Below are 18432 nucleotides of genomic sequence, written 5' to 3' on the forward strand. Positions count from 1 at the left end.
CACACACACACACACACACACACACACACACACACACACACACACACGATTTTCTAATGATGTAGGAGAAAGAGAGGAAAAAGAAACAAAAACACCAGATGGAAACCCTTTCTACAAGGATCTACCTGTTACAGTGTTCCCTGAATGTGTCCAAAGGCCTAGGGCTCAGCATCTCCTCAGCGGTCTGGCACCTCGAGGGAGAGAGAGGGGTGGTTCTTGGGGCGCTGGGACTGTCCCTCATTTGTTCCTGGGGCCACTCTGGCTTTAGTTGTGACACATACTGCTTTACTGTCCATGCTTTGGAAATAAATAGACAGAGCCCACGTGTGCGTGTCTGTGTGGCTGAGGCTGCTACTTAGACTGCCCCACAAAGGATGCCGAGGCGTGGGGGTGGGGGTGGGGACAAGAATCATGGAGGGAAGAGTAGGGGATTTTTACTGCTGGTCTGTATTGTCCTCCCTCTACCCAGATCTCTGAGCCCTCTGGGTGTGGAGGTATCAGAGTAGGTCAGGAAATAAAACAAACTTAGTCACTTGATCCCATTAGCTGGGGGTGGGGTGGGGGGTGGGGAGGGTGGGGGGAAGGGGAGAAAGGAATAAGCCTGTGACACAGTGTTCTTAGAAGAAGGTGGGGTGCCACAGTACACATTTGGCTACAAGACTGCTTCTTTCACAGGATTTAGAAATTGTCGAGTTCACCTGTCTCATTTTACAAATGAGGAAAACTGAGGCCCATAGAGGGTAAAAATGAGGGGCTTTTCCAAGGTCATGTAGTTAGAAAATGGCAATCCTAGGTATCCTATTCAAATGTTATGGCTAGAGTCCAAATTTGAACAAGGGAGGCCTGGCTAACATTCAATCTCAGGAAAAAAAAAACAAAAAAGAAATTTGCAACATATGTGATCACTAAATTAGCACTCTTCAAGACCTGCAATTATTAGCACCTCAAGTGGGTGGGTGATAGCTGCTCTCTAAGTTCAGTTAACGAGCAAGCCCCTTCTCTGCTTTTTTTCTTTTCTTTTCGGTAACTGACTAATAATATCATCTGGCTCATGTTAAAATAAGGCAGAGATTGGACTCCATTCAGCTGTAACATATGCATTAACTGTAGAAAGAAAGAGAATGAGCCAACCTTGTAACATCAAATAAGTCCTGATACTTCATCAGCCCATCCACATTTTATGTATTCACCCATGTGTACATATAGAGAAAGTGTTAGCTTTTGGTTTTCCACTTTGAAATCATCTGAAGCCGCTTTCTAATACTTGACTTTAATAATAAGACACTTCTGGTCACTCCTTTTGGTGAGTAATCTGTGCTTAGGAATCGGCCATGCTCTTGTGAACCAAGCATAATCAAGAAGATAAATTTGGAAAACAAAATAGTATCTACAAAGCCAGTTAGAAGTGGATTTGGAATGTTGTATTTCTTTGTGTGATACAGATCTCTCTGTTCCCTTCTGTTAGTATTGATAGCAGGGCAGCTAGGAGGTGCAGTGGATAGAGTGCCTGACCTGGAGTCAGTTAGACTCATCTTCCTGAGTTCAAATCCAGCCTCAGACACTCACTACCTGTGTGACAGGGCAAGTCACTTAACCCTGTATGCCTCGGTTTCCTCATCTGTCAAAAGAGCTGGAAAAGGAAATGGCAAACGACTACAGCATCTCTACCAAGAAGACCCCAAATAGGGTTTTCACGAAGAGTCAGACACAAATGAAAAATGACTGAGCAAAAGTGTTGATAGTAAAGTTGCGCAGATAATATAATAACATCCAGGGTAATAAATGTTTCACATGTTAATGCATTGATCTTCATAAAAACACTGAGGGAGGTGCTATTATTATCCCCATTTGACAGATGAGAAACTTGAGGCCCAGAGAGGTTAAGTGACTTATTCAGGGCCACAGAGCTAGGAAGTATCTTGAGACAGGATTTGAATTCTGGTCTTCCTGATTACAAGGTACTGAGGTACTGCACCACCTCACTGCCTTAATGTACTATGCAATTGGGATATGCTGTACAAACACACATATCTACTGAGGGTTAAGACAATGAACTGGACAGATGTATTTCCTCATACAAATCAGCATGGACAACAGTGACCTCTGCCAGTAGGCAGCCCTAGGGAGCCTTCGGGTTAGTGACAGTTTCTAAAATTGTCCAGTTTAAGGACACCCCCAGGGCAGCAGCAGATATTCAGCAGACAGCTGGACAAACTAGAGATACTGCCCAATGGTAGCTCTTGGGGCTGTAGGCAGGGAATCACGGGGAGAGGAAGAGACCTTGAAGATGGGATATTGTCCGTAACCTCCTTGTTGGGGGAGGGGTCATGCTGGTGGATTGACCCTTGAGACAATTTTAAATATTCAAGGGTGCCCTGGAGTGGCGCATCAGGCTGGCAAGAGAGTCTAAAAATAAGCAGAGAGTGGGAGGAATGTTGAGCGATTCAGGGAGAAAGAAACATGGAGTTTGGTAAGCAGTCGGACAGAGATACCACTCTGGAAGACCTGGGAGGCCCTGGGTATTGAAGAGAGGAGGAGCAGAGAGATACAACTGGTGCCTGAAGTTCCCCCAGCTTCCCACAATTCCTAGCTGTGTGGCCCTGGACACATCATTTGACCTCTCTATGCCTCGGTTTTCCTCATCTGTCAAATGGAAAGAATAACAGTGCCTCCCTCACAGGGTTGCTGTGAAGATGGAGTTAAAGCACTTTGGGCAGCGCCATATAAATAATAGCTATCATTATTATTATTATTATTATTATTCCCAGAGCTTTTCTATCAACACTAACAGGAACAGGGCATAGGCTCCTAGTTTTCAGGCCTCCCTGTTCATGAAAAGACTGGTTTCCCTTACTGAGACAAAATTGAAGAGTGAGTATGGTGGTGGTTGCACTATCATCAATGATTAAGAAAGGGTAGAGAGATCTGTGCACAAGAAAAATGCCATATTGACCAAATCCTCTGCATATCCCACCCCTAGAAATGGTTGAGTTATTTTGGAGTCAGTGGTACAGGGAGTGAGCATTGACTTTGGAGTCACAGGGCCCTGGGTTCAAATCCCACCTCTGATGCTTACCACCTGTGGGACCTGGGGCAAGTCACAACCTCTCTGGGTTACGATTTCTTCATAAAATGAGGTTGTTGGACAAGACGGTCTCTGAGGTCCCTTTCAGATCTAGTTCTACGACCTAGGCTATCTCTTGTTCTTATATGTCTGTACCATTTCCCTAAAAGATCTTTGCTATGAAGGATACATCATTCAATATAAACTTCAAAACTTGCCAGCAAACTAAGCGGGCATTTAAGCACATGAATGGACTAAAAGGATCATAGCATATCATAGATGTAGAATGGGGAAGAATCCCAGAAGCCTTCTAGTACAACCTCCTCATTTTACAGATGAAGAAACTGAGGCCCAAGGAGGCTAACTAACTTGTCCAAGGTCAAATAGAGAGTGAGTTTGAGGTGGGACTTTTGAACCCCCAAGTTGGCTGATTCCAAAGCCTGTGCTCTTTCTACTGTGGTGTTAATGTGAAAAGATGAGGTATCAATGGATGTAGGTCATCTGTGGGTTACACAGTATATTTAAAAGTCAAACTGGCCATTTCTTAAATTTTTCTTCACTACCCACTGTGATTCTAGAAAACAAAAAGCCAAATGAAAATACAAATGTGGAGAGGCCAAGTGGGTTCATCAAGAATTAAATATTTGAGTTCGAATTGGTACATTCCCTTGTTTTCCCTTCCTGCCCTCCAAATTTCTAGAAAGCAAAAGGTCACAGGAGAACCAAAATGAGGTTAAGATATCAGTGGGTTCATAACAAGATTCCTCAGAGCCAAATGGGGTCATTTTGGAGCTTGGTCATTTGAGGTTAAATTATGGCTTCTAAAAGAACTTGTTTCTTTTAGAGCAAGTAGAAATGTCAAATGCAAGATTAACAAATGGGATCACAAAATGACCAAAGAGCTTATTGAGTTGATTGGCCCAGAGGTCAAAGGATTTTCTCTAAGTCCAAACTAAGGCATGTAGGGATTTCTTGACCTTTAGCTGCTACTACCCAAATATTTTCAAACAGGGGGAGTGGTCAGATGAAGACAGAGATGCCAGGGATTTCACTGCCTTTAGAGTGGTTATTGGAGCATTTTCCTCAGCCTTCCCAAAAAATTAAATCTAGTGCTGTTCCACTTGCCTTCTTCCCTGTATTGAGAGGGCCCAGATTATACAAGCTGGCCTTTATAAATGAAGAAAGTTGATCCATCGGTCAATCACGTGCATATGCTCTGGAATGTATAGAACTTGGCAAAACCTAGGGAGTTTCTTGAACTCCCTAGAATGTTAGAACTGGGTGGGAGTTAGGATGTCATTTTACATAGGTCAGGGATAGAATCGATACTAGGGTCTCCTGGCTTCAGCTCAGTGTTTTTTTGTGTTATACCTTGTGACCTTAATGTCTGTGCATTGGAGGAAAGTGAGAGCTGAATCTGATGCAGAAATCTGGTTCCTCTGCACCCATAGTCACAGGCGAGGAAACAAGAGCTGTGGCAGAGTGGAATTTGTCCTTGTAGATGCTTGGGGGAGGGGGAGGGAGGACAGGGAGAGTGCTGGGGGGTGGATAGGGATGGGGTGGAGCAGAGGCAACCCACAAATTGTAGGGTCACCAATAGTTGTCAGAGTACAGGTAGTCCCTGGCAGGGAGATTTGCTCTGCAGGACACTTTGTATGTCCGGACTGTGGCAGTAACCCTGGAAGACTTTGGATGTCACAGTATCAATCCTATTACCCCCCCCCCCCAATCCCTCCCCGTTTTTGCCAGGGACTCTCCCTTCATCCTTACCCCTACAATCCATCCTGGAAACTATTCCATGCTCTCTGGGCCCAAGTTACAAGTGGAGGGATCTGCGTCAGCATATTGGCCTTGTTCCTCAGCACCGCAAGGGACATCTTGTAAATACCTTCTCACCGAGGCTGTTGCCAAAGGCAGGCACTGGAAGCAGGGGTCGGGGTGTGTGTGTGTGGGGGGGAGCAGAGAGTGTTCTCTGGCCCCCTGGAGTGTGTGTGTGTGTGTGTGTGTGTGTGTGTGTGTGTGTTGGCTCGCACGTGTGGCTTCTCTACTGGGGTGCTTCCTTAACCCTAGCACCCAACCCACTTCATCCTAGTCCTCCCTCCCCTCCAACCTCCCCCATCACCTCCTGCCAACTGGAGACTGGATAAACACACTGGGCCGGTGAGTTATTTTGATTTTTATTTATAATATAAAAAAGTTCAAGTGTTCAACAGTCAAGAGTTCAGACATTCAGACAATCTGGGGCAGATTTCTCCTTGGTTTATGTTTGTTTGTTTTACAATAACTTTATGAGGAATTAGCTGATTTTTTTTTTTTTCGATCAGACCCAATTATTTCTTTGTAGGGGAGAAGAGGTGGGAAGGATGGGTTGGGGGCTAGAAGGGACTGCGGGGAGGGGGGAACAGGGATTGGTTAGTTACTTTATTGCTAAAAGGTAAAATCAAATACACTGTCAATTGTGTCTTCTCAATCACAGCCTCACCATGCATCCAATCTACAGTATCTGAAATGCAGGACATGCAGGCGTAAAAGAGAAAAGGCGAACCATGTAAACGAGGTGCTGCAGAGAACTGAGGGGAGCCCTGGAGAGACCTCCCTGGGGCAGGGGGGAGGTGGGTGTACCCCTCATCCCACCGCAGCTCTGGCTCTCCCTGACCTAGGATGCATTGCTGGGCTAACCCCTGGGCCCTGGACACCGTGGGTAGGGAGGGGTATCCTCTTTCCAAGCCCACCCCTGCCAGGGGTGAAGAGGGACGGGGGGAAGCCCTCCACTTTGGCCAGTTTGACTCTAGTCTGTATCCTAACCCTGCCACACCCAGCTTCTCAATGTCTCAAAAATGGACATGTTAGCTTTTATTCTTCTAGTCTTTAGGACCCAAGTTCTTATTTTCTGGGAAGGGATCCCACAGGACATAGAATTTCCCACCCATTATCTAGGAGGGGAGGGGTTCAATTGCTTTCCCCCCTCCAAAGTTTCTCTTCTCCACATGCTAAAATTTGGCTCCAGAGAAGGATGCAAGTAAGACCACCTGGGAATCCCATCTCTGACTGTCTTCACTGTGGCTAGTTCCTATTCCTCCTTTCTTTTTTTTTTTTTTTTCAATCTGGGAGTGGGATGGGTATCATCTCTTGGTGGGAGGGGGAAGGAAAGAGGAGGCAAGATGGTGGGTTTGGGGTGGCCAGAGCCAATCACTAACCTGTTGGACAGCGGAGGTGGCCACAGCCTTCTCTCCAGGAGCTCCATATTAGCGTACAGCAAAAAGGCACCACATATAGGTTTCTATTAAATAGTCAAAAAATTGGCCCATCTTTCCTTTTTTTTTTGTTTCTTTTTTTTTCCGAAGCTGTAAATCAAGATATTACATATAAATAGAGTTTCCTATAAAAAAGTCTTTGCTATTAGCTATTATAAGACAACTTTTGCTAAAATGAAAATAAAACATTTTGTTATATTTTTCCTTTTATATAAAATAAAAATATTTTTATTTCTTTTTTTTCTTTCCAAGTGTGTGGTTTTTGTTCTCCTTAAAGATACTGGGAGCAGAAGGAAGGAAATGAGACGGGGGTGGGGGGAGGGAGGAAGGAGGACGAGGTGGGGAAGGGGAGAAAGAGAGGGTCCTAGAGGGGAGCGGAGTCTTGTTTCCCCCGCGGGTGTGTGATACGGCTGTGTCTGCTCTCTTGGGTGCTGTGTCTGTCTAAGGAGTAATAAGTCCTGCTGTCCACTGGCTGGTACAGCGGAGGGGAGTCCGTGCCCAGCATGTCCGAGGTGTGGATGCTGAGAAAAGGGGTACACTCGGCCACCAGCTCCTCATCTGATTCACTGTAGGAGGCACTGCTGAGTGAGAAGGAGTCCCGGACGGCCCGCGCCCGCTGGGCCATGTGCCCGTTCAGTCTGGATTTCCTCCACCGCCGATGACCTGTAGATGTTCTCTTGGGCGGTTCAAGGGTGGGGGCACACTCCTGTGTAGTCTCATACTCATCGTCCTCGGTGATTCGGAAGGGGCTGGCGGGCAGACTTCCCATGCTGTCATGGGAGCAGCCCCGGCGGGGCGGGTAGTAGCTGTCGTAGCTACGCTGCATGTCAGAGGCAGGGGCCACGGAGGTGGGCGAGTGCCGCAGGAGGGGTTGCTGCTCAGCAAGACGGAAGCTGATGGGTGCAGCTGGGGGGAGTGAGACAGCATGGGCTGAGTTGGGTGAGGTGATCTCGAAGGTAGGCACCTGCGTGGCCAGGGAATAGTGGAAGTCGACAGGCGAGAGGCGGGCAGGTGTGGTGAGGGCTGACACATACCTGGGAAGAGAGACAAGAGGCAGCTGGCGTCCTCAGGAGCCAACCTAACCCTTCCCTAGATCAATACTGAGGTCCCTGAACAGAGGCAGAAATGAACTAGGATGCAGGATGGGTACACCAAACAAGAGGCTCCTGGGGAAAATACCCCTACTTTAAAGTAGCACCTTAGAGCTGGAAGAACTTTTAGAAGTAATTTATTTTGAGTCCCCACCCAATGTCCTATAAGATACCCAAGAGCTACTGCTGGAGAACTCATTAGCACAACTGTAGTTATTAGAAAGTTCCTTGTCCCATGAAGCCTGAACCTGCCCCCTCTTCCCACTCCAGTCATTTCCACCCACTGGTCCTCGTTCCAATGTCTGGAACCATTCAAAATTCTAATCCCTCATTTAAACATTTGAAGCCAGGTGTCATGTCCTCCCTGGGAGGTGGAGCATGCTATGAGCCCACGGCATGACACAGAGCCTGGACATATTCCAGGTTGCTAAAATCCCATTTAAAGCACAATGCCCAGAATTTCACCTTTATGCATACCCCACAAAAGTGGAAATCCATTTCTTTTCCCAGTGCCTCACCGTGCATACCCTTCCCCTAGACAGGTAGGAACCTGTTACCAGACTCATCTGGTAGGACAGGAGGCTAATTAAGCCCATGGCAAGTCTCAAATACAAATCTCTAAGAGCCAAGTAGGGAAAAGGAAGGATAGTTTCCTTGTTCTCCTATGTTACACAGGGATTCAAGAGAATTTTTTAAGTAACAGAGCCAAACCACCATTTCCTAATCACATAATTGTAGAACTGGAAGGGACCTTAACTATTAGTTTCAGGACTTGCAGGACCCTCTGATCATTTTCTGCTATACTTCTGTCTCAGCAATCACAGTGCCCCCAACCACGCTCCGTGTACCTTCCTTTTTGGCTTGCTCCTACTGTTCCCTAGGCTCTGACCAGAAAATCTCAGAACTGAAGCACGGTGCTAACCTATTCCATAACCTTAGGCAAATCATGTAACCTCTATGGGATTCATTATACCCAGTTGTAAAATGAGGATGACAATCTGCCTATCTCACAGGGGTACTTACCCCACAAGGTGCTGTGAAACTGATTGAGATCTTGTTTGCTAAAACACCAGATACAAATAAGGGTTTGCTGTTATGTTTATTTAGGCAGCTGTTACCCTTGGCCAGAAAGCTATGAAGAAGGGCAGGATAAAGGGTGAGAGACTAGTTGGAGGCAGGGCTGACCTTTCACTGTGTGGTGAATCCCGGAGGGAGTCCACCGAATCATGGTATGGCATGGCTGGCCTCCTTTCATCCTCCATGTTGCAGGCTGCCTCACGCCGGGCACGAGCCTCAATGCAGGCTGGGCTGTTACACTTGCTGGTGCCCACGGATGACATCATGATACCTGACTGGGAATCCGAAGTCAAGCTCTCTGTCTGCTCCAAGCTCCATGTGTGGCTTTCATGTCTGAGGAGGCAAAGCGATAGATGACATTTAAGGTATGGATGGGGAAGTCCAGCTAAAATTCATCATCTATGAAATGATAAACCATGCAAGGCACTGAAAATACAAAGACAAAAAACAAGCAAACAAATGAAAAAACCCAAAACATCCTTTCCTTTAAAGAGCTTCCATCCTATTGGAGAGAGAGAAAATGTATACAATATACAGGCAAATCAATACAGGGTAGGTTGGCAGTTGAGAAGTACATAGGCTTTGAAGTCAGAAGATCTGGGTTTAATCCCACCTCTGACACTATTGGTGTGACCTTAGGCAAGTCACTTAAATTCCCTGGGCTGAAGTTTTCTTATATATACAGTGAGGGAGTTGGTCTTTTTCAGTTCTAAATCTATGTGCCTAAGGTAACATGAAGGTGTGAAGATGGAGAGAGAATTTAGGAAGGGTTTTTTAGATTCTCAATAGCCTTCCCTGGCCTATTCTCTACTCTCTTGGCTTCCATTTCGCCCTGGTTCTTCTCCTTCCCAATCTCCTTTGCTGGGTCACCAACAGTTTCTTGCCTGTTTAGCAGATACATCGCAAGGCTCTATCTCGGGCCCTCGTCTCCTTCTGCTCTCTTGATGATCTTAACCAGTTCCCAGAGTTTCTTTCTATGAACATCTCTCCATAGATGACTCTATGATCTACATATCTAGATAGCAGCTCTAGTCTCTTTCCTGAACTCCAGTCTTCTAGCTGTTGTCAACAGGACATCTTCATCAGCATCTCAAATTCAGCAGGTCCAAAACAGAATTCATCATCTTTCCCCCCAACCTCAACCCTCCTCCACCCTGATCTTTCCAAGTTACTCAGGTTCACAACCCGACTCTACCTCATCCCCCCACATCCAGTCAGTTGTCAAGACTTGTTGAACCTCTCTCCGCTGCATCTTTTGGACTGCCCCTATTTTCTCTCCGCTCACATGGCTACTCGCCCAGTTTAGGTCTTTGTTCACCTCTCCCCTGGACTTCTTCTGTCTTTCAGTTGGTCTCCTGGATCCCACTGTCTCCCCTCTCCAACCCATTTTCCACACAGCTGGCAAATTAATCTCTCTAAAACCCAGGCTTTCCCACGCTGCTCTTCTACTTAAAAAACTTCAGTGGTTTCTCATTTCCTTAGAATAAAATGCAAAGTCCTCAACCTGGTAAAACTTACTTAACCTTGGTTTGCCTCAACTATAAAATGAGGATATTAATAACTTTGACTTTTGCAAGGTTGTTGCGATGATCAAATGAGATGTTTATTTTTTCCTAAAAAAAGTGTTTAGCAGAGTGCCTGGCACATAGTAGGCACTATATAAATGCTTATTACCTTCTCCCATTTAAATTTTTCTCCACTCTGGTTTTTGCCAACCTTCCCAGACTCAGGTCATGTTATTTCCCTTCACACACTCTGTGTCCAATTGAACCAGCCTATCAGTTGTTCCCCAAACTCATCACTTCTTTTTCTATCTTCACCTCTCACTCTCTCACTTCCTTTGTGGCTCAGCTCAGCTGTCACTTCCTATGTGAAATGAAGACTTTCATGAATCTCTTCTCCTCCCCCCAATTCCAATTGTCTTTAATTTACTTAGCTACATAAACACTGTATCCTCCCCTGAGTAGAACATAGGAACTTTGTTGGCAGTTACTGCTTGGTTTCTGTCACTGTAACCCCAGCCCCTAGCAGAATACCTTGTGAATAGTTTTAAATTAAGTGCTTAATAAACATCTGTTGAATTGAATGAGGCAGAGTTGTACTGTTTTCCTACCATCAATAACACCAATAAGGGCTCTCTACTTCTAGAACCTGGACTTCTCATTCTATCTCAACTCTAGGTATTCTATAGGACCATGGCTAAAGTTCCCCCTTCCATTCCATACTTTGGTTTACCAATTGAAAAGTGATAATCAAACTTCAGTGGCTTCCTTTTACCTCTATCGAAGATGTTTAAAATGTGGTCCACCAACCACATGTGGCCCATAACACTAATACTCTCAAATGTGGCCCCAACCAGACTAAAATCAAATCAGGAAATAATTAACAAAATAAAATTAAAACGCAATAGAACATAGATCATGTTGACATGTGGTTTCCTAAGTCAATCTGTGCCCACCTGTAGGGCTACTTCTGTATGGTGTAGTGGTCCCTGTTTCTATTTGAGTTTGACACCACTGGTCTACATGACATTCAAGATCCTTGACAAGATGACGTGTACCTATCTCTTCTACCTTATCTTCCACGTCGGAGTCACCAATCCAGCCGAATTGATCCGACACTCACTGCCCCCCGTGAATCTTAGAATCTCAGAGTCAAACAAGGCTTCATAGATAATCTAGTTTAATGCATTCATATTCATGAATAGGAATTTTTCCTATAGGACCCCTGCCAAGTACATACCTCACACTAATTGTCAGGGAGTTCTTTCTTATATTAAACCTATGGTTAAATGGTCCTCAGTCTGTGCTCTGGGGCCCAAGGTGAATAATCCTTCTTGAAGGACATAAGACAGTCTTCACGCATTTGAATACGACTGTCATGTCAACTTAACCAATAGGTTTTCAGCATGCAAATTTTTATGTCATCGACATCCAACAAACACACTGAGCAAAAGCAATCACCCTTCTCTACTAATGTATGACCTCTGAGCCAATGGGAACAGAGTGTGCAGATCTCCTCCCTCACCCCCTCCTTCGCATCCTCTCAGAGTACGGGCACTGACCAATGCTGTTGTGGCTGGTTCCTTTCGTGCCGTCTCCTCTGCTCCATCACATCAACATCTGGCTACGCCCTTCTTTCACCCTCCTCCCCAGGCCTGCTGCTTCTTTCTGGCCACAGTGCCAATGACTAGGAGTCCTTAATACTGAGCGACTCAAGGAAGAGTGCTATTGTCTGTTAAATCTCTTTCATTTTTCAAAGTATGAGTGTTGTATATGCATATATGAGAGAGAGAAAGGGAGAGATAGACAGACAGACTGACAGATCAACAGACAGAGACAGAATGAGAATGAGTATGTGCCTTTGTGTATATGTGTATAGGTGTAGATTTGTGTGTATGAAAAGTCTGGAAAGAGAAAGGCTGAGATGATATATAATTCTAGTCCATAATTTCATGAAGGGAATAGGAAGGGAAAACACAGTCTTGTTCACCAAGCCACGGAGCCCAGAACAAATAAGAAAGCTTTGATGCTTCAAGAATGACGTTTTGGGACGAAGAAGACACACATACAGCCAAGGAATAAACCTATGGACGTGCTTTCCTTAGTCCTATAGTCAGGGCTAGAAAGAGAAACCTCTTCAAGGAAGGGCTTGGGCAAATCCATCATGAATTATTAGGGAGAAGTTGGGAGTCCTTAGGGGGCATGAAGCAGGTATCCCCACCTGTGGCTGGAGGTGGGTGTGGCTGTGGAGCAGTGATGGGACGGCGAACAGGAGTGGCTCCCAGAGAATGTGGTCTCAGTTTCCCTCCGGATGACGTGGTCAGTGGCAGGGACATTTTTGGAGATGTACTGGAACAGAGAGAGAAAGGCATATGGGTGATACATGAACTGAGGAACATGAGAACTGAGGAAACCAGGAACAACAGGACCCTGATTTGGCTGCTCTGAACTTATCTGGATCTGGTAGTCAAGAGTGGAGGAGGGACTACTCCGATGAATTCAAGTCAATAAGTATTTTAGAAGTGCCTACTATGTGCCAAGGTGTGTTAGTTGGTATGTCTGTGTTTTTTTTTTACAGGGCAGGAGGAATTTAATTTAAATAATAATTTAATAAATACATTAATAAAAACAGTAAACAATAATTTAAATAGGAAAGGCACAGCTCCTCTGGAAGAATAATTGCGTTAGCAGTTGTGCAAGGAGAGAGCCGACTTCAAGTGCCAACAAGAGTCCCGCTCAATAAACATTCCAAAGGACTGAGTAGCCTGGGTCTCCCATCACCAAATCACTGACATCTCCCAGTCTCATTTCTTGCTTTGTGGCTGTGGGGATGCCAGTGACCCAGTTCCACACAAGACTGCCTTTGTGAATGGTACCTTCCTGGGCACAGAGAGGAGGAGCCCACACGCCACTCACATCTGCCATCTGAATCTCCTCAGGATCTAGTCGGGGGTGGCTAGGTCCATTGGCCAAGCTCCGATTCTGATGGGCTGGGCACATGTTCTGCCGAAGGTGGTTGTGCATCTGTTTCCTCTGTTTTCTGTAAGGAGGAAGGACAAGTCATTTCACACAGAACTTAGCTTCTTCTTACTTTCCCTCTCCGTGAAGTGTAGTGTAGTAGGAAAAGTCCAGGCCTGAGAACCAGGGCTAAGGGTGGGTGGAAATTCTAGTCCCAACTGCCACTAGCCAGTTACATGACCTTGGACAATAACTTTCCTTTCTCTGGGTCTCAGTTTCCTCATCTAGAAAATGAAGGGGGGGTGGACTACATAATTTCCTCAATCTTTTCTAGCTTTAACAATCTATTGTTACTTTTCTACAATTTATTTCTATCATCCTTCCCTTCTAGGCATCTTCTCCCACCTGACTCCTGCAGAAAGGCATGGGAGCAACAGCTGGACTCAAGGTTCTTATAGGAATGTTCTCCTGCCCAGGGCAATAGGTCCCCAAAAGGCTGTCACATGCACCATCAGGTCCTCTGTGCCCCCATGAAAATGTAAAATGATAGGCCAAATTATCCTAAAACAGTACTTCCCCCATATCATTCTTCTACTCAAAACTTTTAGTTTTGAGCAAACACTGTATAGAGTTTCCAAACAACTGACATCCAAGACCCTGCACAATTTGGCTCTGGACCCCTAATTGATTGCTCTATTATTCCTCAAACATGGTGAATGCCTTCTCACTCCAAAAGTTTTATTGGCACAGAATCATGCTCCATCTGAATCTTATTATCCTTCAAGGCCCATCTCAATTCCAACCTCCTTCATGGAGACTTCTTAGACCACTCTAGGGTCCACAGTGATCTATCTCTCCTCCTTTTCTGACAGTTTATAATGCTTTTTATTGTTTGTTATCTTTCTATGTGTTTGTGCCTTGTTTCTCTAGTTATATTATGAGGTCCTTAAAAGTACTGACTATGTCTTACTCATCTTTCTCTCCCCTTGCTATCACAATGCTAGGACTCTATGCTAGGAGAGTGCACCAGGAACTGTCCAAACCCTAATCTCCACCCTGGTCTTCTCCTGTGAAACCTTCCTCCTCCTTCTCCTCCCCCACCTTGTTCCTTATGTCACTATCCTCTCTTCTTTCAGGACAGTAGGGGCCTAGGAGACCTAAAGGAAAGGAAGAGAACTCTCCCAGGAAAATACAGCTGTGAGCTGGGCCAGCAGCACTATGTGGGAACTCATGGCCTTAGAAAACTCTACGCTCCATCCCTAGCTAGCACAGAAAGGGCAGGGACCATCTAAATGGATGAAATGGAGATAATCTTCATATGGGCCTGTGGCTTTGGTGCTGATGAGTCCTGTAGATGGATGTGAAGTTCCTCATAGCTAGATTCAGGGCCCTTAAAGGATTACTCTCCTGCTCAGGGTTATAGTTCCTGGCAGTGGCTACCTGAAGCAGGGACTACATGGGTGTGTGTGTGTGTGTGTTTCTTCAGTTTTCGGGGGACCATTTCCTTCTGCTCAGCAGGTAGCTCTGCTGGAAGGACCACACCAAGGCAGTCAGTCCTCAGACCTCTATCTGTACATCTGTCTGCTTGGCTCTCACTCACTTGGTTTTGCAATAGGCCACCACGCAGACGATGCCGACAACAAGCAGAGCCACGCAGATTCCTGTGATAGTCAGGACCCTCTTCTGGTAGAGCTCCTCAGCTTCTGCAAGGGGGCAGGAGGGAGGCCAATTACTAGGAGTGGGGGGAGGGATGGGGATGAGTAGATCAGGACCCTAGCTACTGACTTCTGGAGTCAAGGGGAAGCTGACACACTGAGCCCCTGGTCAGCCTTGGGGAGATGCCACGGACAATGTCCGGAGAAACCTCCCAAACTCGGGGCTCTTTATCAGAGATTCTGCTCTTCCTTGGATCCCTTCTAGCCTCCTGTCAATGCTCCTCCCTTCTCTCTGGAAGTATCCCCCAACTCTCTTATGTCCCCTCACACCACTACTCCTGTAGCCCCCCCACCAGCCTGACACAGCCCCTCTCCCTCAACCCTCAAGCTCAGCTATTCCAGCATCTCCTCTTTTGACCCCAGTACCCTGACTTATGAGGAGGGGTAAGGGGAAGAAGAACAGTCCAGAGAAAAAAGGGGATGATGCAGCCAGGAAGCTGAGGAGGAGATGTAAGGGGGATGAGAGAAAAGAAGATGGAGACAATGACCATGGATAGACTCAGAAGAAGCCATGGGCTAATCAGGATGCCTGGAGTGATGCTTCCAAATCTACAATCTGGACCCCCTATCACAGTTCAGATAGCGGCACAACCCAGACCAACCAAAACCCTCTGGGTTTTTGACCCTCCACAATCTACCCTCTACTCCTAGGAGTTGTTCCCAGCAGGAATCATGACTATTCTGTTTTCCCTCTTTGGTTATAGCTCTGGAGAAGAAGTCTGGTTCACCCCCTAGTCAGCTCCTCCTTCCCCAGATAACAAACAACTATATATTGTTCTGATCACATGAAAGGGGTGGGGTACAAGTGATGAGCGAAGGGTCCCTAGGAGGTTGAGAAAGGAGGAGAACCTTAGGGACTAAGGCAGAAGCCAACAATCCCTAAAGGAGAGCCAGACTGGAAGGGTTCTGCCTGTAAGCCCTTTAGTCCCAAAGACCTCAGTAGGGCTCCTGATATACCGTGGCCCACCCTCTCCTAGTCCATGGCTGTGGGAGTTAGAGCTTCCCCTCTAGTGCAGTGGATATTGTGGACATGGAGCTTGCCATCAGTCCCTAAGAACTGAGCTAGGACATGCCTACTGGGGATCAGAACACCAAGCCTTCTCTCTTAATTCAGGGCCCTGATGAGGTGGAGTTCCCAATGACTCCTGCCCTCATACAGAAGAACCATGTTTCCTGGATTCTAAGCTTCTCCCTACCCAGACTGCTCAAACCTGAACTCAAATCTGACCCTTCCACTGTCTCTCACACAAGATGAAGTATGCACACATTCCTAGATGGAAGAAAGAAAAAGAAAAAGAAGACAGGGCTACCAGCTGTGTGGGGTGGAAAATTCTGGACCTGGAGTTCTAGGATCAAATGTCCCATCTGGTCCCCCTGAAGGCTGAGGGAAAAGAAGGGAAGATTCGGTCCCCCGTGTTTCTCCACTAGTTCTAGGCTAGAAAACCAGTTCTGGGAGAGATCATGGATCCAAAGTACAGCAAAGCTCAACCTTCAAACTCTCATGACATTCATGGGAGAACATGTGGTGTATATACATACACACATACACACACACACACATATGTACAGTGGTGCATATATGCATTCAAACCTATGTCTGGGCACACAGATATGCTGAGATATTCCAACACACACAGAAAGTCTCATGTACACAGAGATATGTAGAAGTAAACCTACAATGGCAGATCCTCATTGAAATGTTCCCACATACAAGGTCAGACATACATGCATATACATACATACAACATACAAATGTACGCAGAGCTAAGCTTATAGTGGAGATATGGCTACATATACTGACATGGATAGGGACATATATGAAAGCACCTATACCTCCACATTTGTGTGTGCTTGAGGATGGCAACAGGGGAAGACTATCTCCACTTATCTGCTACCAAGCGATCCTTTTTATGCTCACAGGAACCTCTTCTGGGACCAAAATGACTACTTTTGATGAACCCATTCTAATAAAAAACATTAACCATCCCAAATATGCATCTTTTTCAATGGTTGCAGTGTTGACTTCTTGGACACTTAGGGTGAAGTGAGTCTTAGACACAAGACCAGGTTCTCCCTGGGGGAGAGAGGTTTTTCAGCTAGATGAGATGACTTTTCAAAGTCCTGTCCAACCCAAGGATTCACTCAGGGTATAGAAATCCAGACCTAACCTCAGCAGGGAGAGTGGGTGAATGGTGAGAAGGGGGTTAGGTACTGGGCTGAACCAGATCCTCCTGGATCATTGCTAGACAGACGTTAGTCAACATCCCAAACCCAGGCCACATGGCTGCTAAACACTAGCACACAGAACACAAGGGCAAAAAAGCCATGACTGAGTGAGATGAATCTCATAGAATCAGGGCAGAGGAATGATGAAGGAGACAGAATGATTCAGCCAGTTACCTGACACAGGATGAGAAGCAATGGGAAAGTGAGAGGGAATGAAGTAAAGAGGGAGATTAAAGTCCAGTTTAAGGGGATGTCCACCTTCCGTGGATTCCAAACACCACTTCCCAAAGTGTCTGTATTTGTACAGCTTTCTCTGAACTATGAGACCAATCCTAGCTGCAGAGAGCCATGCCAGGGCTTCCTCCTCCAGGGAGAGGGTGGGTGAGGGTGGAGGGTGAGGGTGGCCCTCCTCTTAGGAATAGTCCAATGCATTGCCTCTCTCCCCTTGTATGCCTCTGATGCTTCACACCTCTTGCACTGAGGTGGGGTGGAGGCCCTAAGCTTAGCAAGAGCAAGTACCTTTTTCTTTCTTGTCCTCACTAGGTATAAGGGCCTTGGAGATGCTAGGAGGAAAAGGCCAAGGTAAGTATGTTCTCCCTCAGCACCCCAAAGGGGATCATAGATTGCTTGGGAGTGTGTACATGTATACACATACACACATACCCTACACATGCATGCACACACATGCCCTGGTGAGGACCTTTCTTTTCCATAAAATTAATCAGGGTGATGATGTTGGACTTCCTTCCCCTTCTAGCCTCCTCCCACCCAAACCCATGGTTAAGAAGTAGGGTAGCTGATTTTTGGAATCATCCCCCCTTTTTTTTTCTTTTGGAAAGAAAAAAAATTAATTCAGCATACATGACGCCAGGAACTGTGGGCAAGTGGGAATGGGGTCTGAGCAATAATGGAGTTTTCGTACCCTTTAATTCAAATCCAAGGTGCTCTGACAGTTCAGAAGAGAGAAGGGCCAGGAAATGTGGGGGGAGGCAGAAGGCGGGGGGAAAGAGAAGAGAGAGAGAGAGAGAGAGAAAGAGAAAGAGACAGACATTGGTCAGGGTTCTTCAGACATACTGGGCAGCCAGCCTGTGAGGTTGAAGCAAGTTAGTAGCATCCCCTCCCTGCCCCCTTAGCTCCCCTCCCCTTTACCTCCCTGCCCCCCAAGAGCCCCTGAGGGGGCTGGAGAGAGGAGAGGTTAGAGTCAGCAGGCAGGCCAGGTATTTTATAGATGAGCCATGTTGGTTAGTACCTGGTGGGGAGGCAGAGGAGGCAGAAAAGTCAGTTGGTGAATGTTGGGAGGGGTGTTTCTTGGGGACAGGAAGGGACACGGAGAGGATGCCTGCCTCAGGAAGGGAAGTTGGGAGGAAAGGGGAGCCATGCCTCAGCAGGAGCAGACCCCTGGAGATGGACAGGTGCATGGATTCCATTTTTCTTCCTTCACCTTCTCCCTGAAGCTGAATTTAGCCCATTCTCTCTTATCATCAGAGACAAGGATGTAAAGAGCACCTGCCCTCTGTCCCTGTCCCGCTCTCATGTGCATTCCCT

The 18432-nt window shown here is 46.3% G+C and overlaps 1 protein-coding gene across 1 annotated transcript in view; it reads right to left on the reverse strand.

The window, feature by feature from the left end:
- Positions 1 to 6528: 6528 nt before the first annotated feature.
- Positions 6529 to 18432, reverse strand: part of NRG2 (neuregulin 2) — a 245309-nt gene continuing 233405 nt past the window's right edge. Inside the window, 5 exon segments of the mRNA XM_027856563.1 lie at positions 6529 to 7352; positions 8595 to 8819; positions 12210 to 12337; positions 12905 to 13028; positions 14547 to 14649. Of these exon segments, the coding sequence (XP_027712364.1) occupies positions 6683 to 7352; positions 8595 to 8819; positions 12210 to 12337; positions 12905 to 13028; positions 14547 to 14649 (1250 nt within the window). The 3' untranslated portion in view covers positions 6529 to 6682.

Source organism: Vombatus ursinus, unplaced genomic scaffold, assembly GCF_900497805.2.
Source record: "Vombatus ursinus unplaced genomic scaffold, bare-nosed wombat genome assembly UNPS02011572.1, whole genome shotgun sequence".
NCBI lineage: Eukaryota > Metazoa > Chordata > Mammalia > Diprotodontia > Vombatidae > Vombatus > Vombatus ursinus.